This window comes from Coffea arabica, chromosome 4c (assembly GCF_036785885.1).
Source record: "Coffea arabica cultivar ET-39 chromosome 4c, Coffea Arabica ET-39 HiFi, whole genome shotgun sequence".
Taxonomy (NCBI): Eukaryota; Viridiplantae; Streptophyta; class Magnoliopsida; order Gentianales; family Rubiaceae; genus Coffea; species Coffea arabica.
In genome coordinates, this window is record NC_092316.1 from 37564275 (window position 1) to 37570337 (window position 6063).

Sequence of the window (6063 nt, forward strand, 5' to 3'; positions counted from 1 at the left end):
GGAGAGCGTTTGTATTAGTCTTTATACTGGCGCTTTCGTTTAACCATTACGTTTCTTGCATCTATGCTGCTGGCTTCTGCAACTTCAAAATGCACTTCACCGTTTTTTTCTTTAAAAAAAAAAAACAAATCTCTTGGCTACACTTACTTAGCTTGTTGCTTTCTTTCGCCTTGCATGCAACTGCTTTTCTTTTTTTTTTTTTTAGCTTCAATGCTAGCTAGATTTTGTAGCTCTTTTGCCCTATACGGCAATGGACACGTTTTAATGCACTCGCTTATATTTTCATTTTACCAATTAGTACTTTTTTCCGCGCCTTTGTCCCCTTTTTTTCATATAAACATTTTTTGTATTTGTTTTACATATGAATAGTGCTTATATTCATTTTACATATATATGCCTTATTTTCTTTTCTCTGACTGTTCAAATGTCGTAGCTTTCTTTTCTCCATACATGTGTGTTTGGTCTCTTAACTTTTGATGCCTATTACATTTTTTATTTATTCCTGGTACCCATTGAACACTAATTTCTGCTAACTTTCTTTCGCTTACTTAAAGCTTCGAATACATCGCACGTCTTTCCATCATCGGCAGAGCCATTGTTCTTTGCAATGTTCAGTTTTGTCTTTGTTGCTTCTATCGATCTTTACCACTTTTTATGCAATGTCAATAGTCATTCATAAGGATAAAAAAGGTCAGCTGTTTGCTATTGTTAGACTTCTTTGCATGGATCTTCGTTTCATGTCAATAGTCATGCAGAGGAAAAAAAAGGTCAGCGTTTTGGTGCTTTTAAACTTCTTTGCATGGATAGTTGTTACAGAAAGTACCCTTGCCTGCTCTTTCATCTTTTTTCCTGTTGTCTGCCTTGGCCAATGTGCCTCCAACGTTCTATTAAACTCTCTTCGTTATCTGGGTTTCCTCCCTTCAATTGTTTCTTCTTCTTGCTCCAGAATCGAGCAGACTTCCTTGCCATTAGGTTGGTGCATGAAGCATTTCTGCATGCCTCTTGCTGCCTCGGTTGTTGTTTTTTTCCCCTCCCATTTCTTTGTTTACATAACAAACACTCTATCCTTTATTTACGTTGTAGACCATGCGCTTGCTACTTTATATTTCCTTATATGCTTGGAGCTTTTTTGATGTTTTCCCTCTGCCTTTATACTTTGCAGTAGAGTTTTTTTCCAGCTTTCGCGCATCGAGTTTAGCTGCTTCCGGTGTTGCTTCTTCTTTTTTAAGGTATTATGGCTTTCATTAAATAGTTGATTATCTGTTTTAATATTTTTGCTTGCCATTGGACATGTTTACTATTCGTTCTATATTACTAATAGGTTAACTTTTAGTCACAACTACGTTTTGGCTTTTCATGGCTTTCCTATTGTGCGCTCAGTTTGCTTTGCATTAATACTCCCTCTGTGATTGATTACAATTGTGTTAATGCACTTGCTCTGTTGTTATGGACTTTTTTGACCTTTTGTGAATTCTATCAGCCCACTAAGATCTTTTTCATAGTCTTATGAATATCTATTCTTCATTTTAGCTTCTGCTTCCTACTTTCTTAGTGTGGTAAGGTCCGTACAACCTTCCTCTTGGTTGCATGGACTACAACTTGATTCACCGTGCCTGTTATGCGGCTATGGACAAAGACAAAAAAGATGCTTTGCTTCAGTGTAGAAGGAATGCTTATGCCGCAAAGAAAAACGCTGTCCATGTTCCAAAGGATAACACTAACACTGTCTATCAGCCTAAGATGCATACACATGAGCCAGTAAGCTCTGAATCTGGTTCATCGTCTATTTTGCAGCAGACAGGCGTGTCTGCTCTTGCACCTGAGATGCCACATGCTGATGAACAGAGCCTTACTGAAAATTCTGCTCCTCTTATACGTCGATTGAAGAAGTATAAAAGCCATCGCATTAAGCGTTCTTGTGATATTCCATCTGTTTCATAGTAGATAGATGCATCTGCTTCTATCCCTGACCCATCTGATAGCCATGATGCCCAGTTGCCCGTGTGTAACCATGAATTAGCTGACCTTTTTGACTCATTGCTAAATGGTTGGATTCTAAACTTGAAACCCAGCCATCTCCCCACCATTCTTATTCATCTATTTCGCCCTCTTCTGTGCAACCATCATCGGAAGATACATACTTATTGATTGACATCACCATTCCTCAGTACTTTTCCTCGCACATTTTCTCCTGCTTTGTTAATGGGTAAACGTTAATTATCTGTTGTACCAGTTCCTGCTGTTTTGCCTATAGAGGAAGGTACCTGTGTTATTGGTCTAGATAATGCTCAGCCATTCGAGTCTCAAAGTGGAACAACCATTGTCGTAAATACAAGTACTCCTTCCAAAGGTGCTTTCATACCTGGTACTTAGAATGTATATAAACTTAGGCTTTCGCTCCATTGTCGCGTGCTTTTCCGCGACTCACACGCTGAAGCAATGATATGTTTTTCATCGTTGGATCAGGGAAACGTAAAAAGCTCTCATGCTTGGATAAGATTCTAGATAGTCCTCTTGTTTTGCTGCGAGCTCCAGACTGTAAACATTGTGGAGCAAAAAGATTTCATTTAGAGGCCCCTAATTTCTGTTGTTCCGGAGGAGAGGTTTCTATCGTCATCCTAGTCATGCCTTATAGCCTTTTCCGTCTTTTTTCTGGGATAGACGAGGAATCGGTGAAATTTAGGAAAAATGCTCGAACCTACAACAATAACGTGGCTTTTACATCCTTCGGTGCCAAATATGACCATGAATTTACAAAAAACACCAAGGGAGTTTACCCCTTTCGAGTTCAGGGGCAGGTCTACCATCTATTGAATAGCTTAGTTTCTTAGAACAGTCAGCCAACTGGGATTCAGTTGTACTTTTATGACCAAGAAGAAGAATTATCTAAAAGGCTCAGCAGCTTACCCAGGTTACGCGAGAGTACCCTTACGCTCTTGATGCGAATTTTGGAGTCTAATCCTTACACTAAATTCCTTAAGAACCTTCGCCATGTTAACAATCTTGATGATCATAGGATCGTTCTTAATTGCAACCCTGGGCTGGATCAAAAGGTTTATAACTTGCCTACTTCGTCTCAAGTTGCCGTACTTTGGGCTGAATCTGAAGATGAGGTGCTTGAAAGAAATGCTCACATTCAAGTTTATACCCACTCAAATACCAGCCATAGGATACAACACTACTTTTCATGCTACGATACATTGCAATATCCTCTCCTGTTTCCACGTGGTAAGTCTAGTTGGCATCATGGTATCTTAAGGAATTCTGATTCTAGGAAATGGAAAAGAAGCTCTTCAGATGATGTTGATCTTCCTGATGCTTCTTTAATAGGGACTGCATCAGACCTTATTCGCCTAGAACAAGAAGGCAAGTCTAACTTATATGTTCTGCATGCCTTTTTGTTCCGTTAGCTTATTGAATATGTGTATAAATTATTTGTATGTTTTGGTTTCCCTTGCATAGCTGCTGAGCATGGGAAAAAGGAATGCCATACAGTCTCTGCTAGGGAATATTATTGTTACTTGCTTCAGATGAGAGAAGCCAATAGATCCATGTTATTGCACACCGGCTGGCTGCTGCAATAGTTTGTTGTGGATATATATGTTAAAATTGAGACATCTAGGCTTGACTTCCATAGAAAAAACCAGAATGATATTAGAACAGAAATTCTCCAAGGTGTCATGGATAGTATAGCTGCAGGAAAAAGTGAGGGAAAGCAAGTAGGCCGGAGGGTATATCTTCCATCTTCCTTTATTGGCGGTCTAAGAGATATGCGGCGTCGTTATGTAGATGCAATGGCGTTAGTTCAAAAATTTGGCAAACCAAATCTCTTCATTACTATGACATGCAATACCCAATGGAAAGAGATCCAAGAAAATTTAAAATATGGAGAATCAGCACAGGAAAGGCCAGATCTGGTTTCTAGGGTGTTTAGAGCAAAGTTTGAGATGCTCAAGGCTGAAATACTCAAGAAAAAATTATTCGGTGAAGTTGCAGCATGCATTCATGTCATTGAATTCCAAAAAAGAGGCCTTCCTCATGCTCACATACTCTTGATTCTTAAGCCTGACTATAAGCTTTTAAGTCCAGAAGCTTATGACCGAATTGTTTCTGCTGAGATTCCCGATTCAAATAAGCAAAAATATTTATACTCTCTTGTTATCAGACACATGATGCATGGCCCTTGTGGACCATTAAAGCCGGATAATGTTTGCATGAAAGATGGGTTTTGTAAGAACCATTTTCCAAAAGATTACTGTGACTTCACTATCCATTCAGAAGATTCCTATCCACATTATAGACGGCGAAGAAATGGTCCAACTGTGAGAGTGCGCAAGCAATTATTGGATAACCGTTGGGTTGTCCAGTATAATCCTTACCTTCTTGCACTGTTTGACTGCCACATGAATGTTGAGGGCTCAACTATCAAACTGGTCAAGTATTTATACAAATATGTCTACAAGCGCCATGACCGTGTGAGCTTTCATGTTCATTCTAGTTCTGGCCCTGAAGACATTGACGAAAACAATGAGTTCCAGTCCGGAAGATGGGTTGCTGCTACAGAGGCATTTTGGCATATATACAGATTTTCGCTAAATGAAATGACTCATTCTGTTTACGTCCTTCAATTACACCTTCCAGGACAGCAGATGGTTCTTTCCATAAAAATACAGATCTTGGTGACCTTTTGGATCGTGCTTCTTTTAAAAAAACCATGCTTACATAGTTTTTCCGTATGAACCGAACCAATAAGACAGCTCAAAAGCTTAATTGCTTGTACCGTGAATTTCTTGAATATTTTGTTTGGAAGGCCAAAAAAAAAATGGTCTCAAAGAAAACGGAAAAAAGTGATTGGTAGAATTGTGACTGTTAGTCCAATTGAAGGTGAGCGTTATTATCTTAGGCTGCTACTGTCTCATGTTCGTGCTCCCAAATCCTTTAAGGATCTTTTGACTGTTAATGGCAATCTTGCTCAATCGTATAGAGAGAGTGCCTTTCAGATGGGTCTTCTGCAGTCTGATACTCATGTAGAGGACACTCTCGACGATGCAGCATCGTTTCAGATGCCATGTTCACTGAGGACCTTATTTGCAACTTTGTTGGTTTACTGTTCGCCCAGTAATCCAAAATCATTGTGGGAAAAGTATGAAGGTGCCCTATCCTCTGATTTTAAAAGAAATAAAGATCTTTCTGGTTATGGTTCGGAAGAGGTGAGAAGGTGTGTTCTGCAAGATATTAATAAGATGTTGGAACAGATAGGGAAAAATGTTGGTGATTACCATCTTGTGCCTGACAACTTCCACTTTACTTCTGATCAACGAGTGACAAAAGAAATTCAGAATGAAAGAAATATTCCATTTACTGAGGAGGAGTTGCTTTTGTCTTCGAAGTTGAACATAGGCCAGAGACATGCCTATGATGTCATTATGTCTGAAGTCCTCTCCTCAGGAAGTAGAAGCTTTTTGGTTGACGGGCCTGGTGGAACAAGAAAGACATTTCTTTATCGTTCCCTTGTTGCAACGCTCAGGTCTCGTGGTCACATAGCAATAGCTATTGCTTCGTCTGGTGTGGCTGCTTCTATTCTTCCAGGAGGCCGGACTGCACACTCGCGCTTTAAGATTCCTTTGGATGTGTCCGCAAACAAAATTTGTCAGATTGGTAAACAAAACTCTGTTGCAAGACTGATCACACTTGCTAAACTAATTCTCTGGGATGAAGCGTCCATGGCCAAAAAAGATATTGTTGAAGCATTTGACTTGCTGCTAAAGGAAGTCATGGATTTTGATAAACCTTTTGGAGGTAAGGTTGTGGTTTTTGGAGGTGACTTCTGACAAACCTTGCCTATTATACCAAATGCTTCAAGGGACCAACAAATTCAGGCTAGCTTTTTTCATTCACCTCTATGGAGAACTCTTCAAAAAATAACTTTATCGGAGAATATGCGAACTATTTCGGATCACCAATACTCGGAGTTCCTTTTGAGAGTAGGAGAGGGACATGAGCCAGAAGATGAAGAGGGGAAAATATCTCTGCGTAAGAACATATTAATTCCGTTCGATACTA

General features: G+C 39.5%; 1 protein-coding gene across 1 annotated transcript; it reads left to right on the plus strand.

The window, feature by feature from the left end:
• The first annotated feature begins 3680 nt into the window (after positions 1–3680).
• LOC140004790 (uncharacterized) lies at positions 3681–5831 on the plus strand. The gene is made up of 2 exons (XM_072044935.1): positions 3681–4652; positions 4944–5831. Exons 1-2 carry the CDS (start codon positions 3681–3683, stop codon positions 5829–5831), a joined length of 1860 nt encoding a protein of 619 aa, XP_071901036.1.
• Positions 5832–6063: the final 232 nt, after the last annotated feature.

What these genes read in the sequence shown, in the direction of transcription:
- LOC140004790 (XM_072044935.1), top strand. Translation starts at nt 3,681, where the DNA reads ATGGATAGTATAGCTGCAGGAAAAAGTGAGGGAAAGCAAGTAGGCCGG. An exon ending in ACCTTCCAGGACAGCAGATG is followed by an intron (nt 4,653 to 4,943) that starts GTTCTTTCCATA and finishes AAATCCTTTAAG; the next exon opens with GATCTTTTGACTGTTAATGG.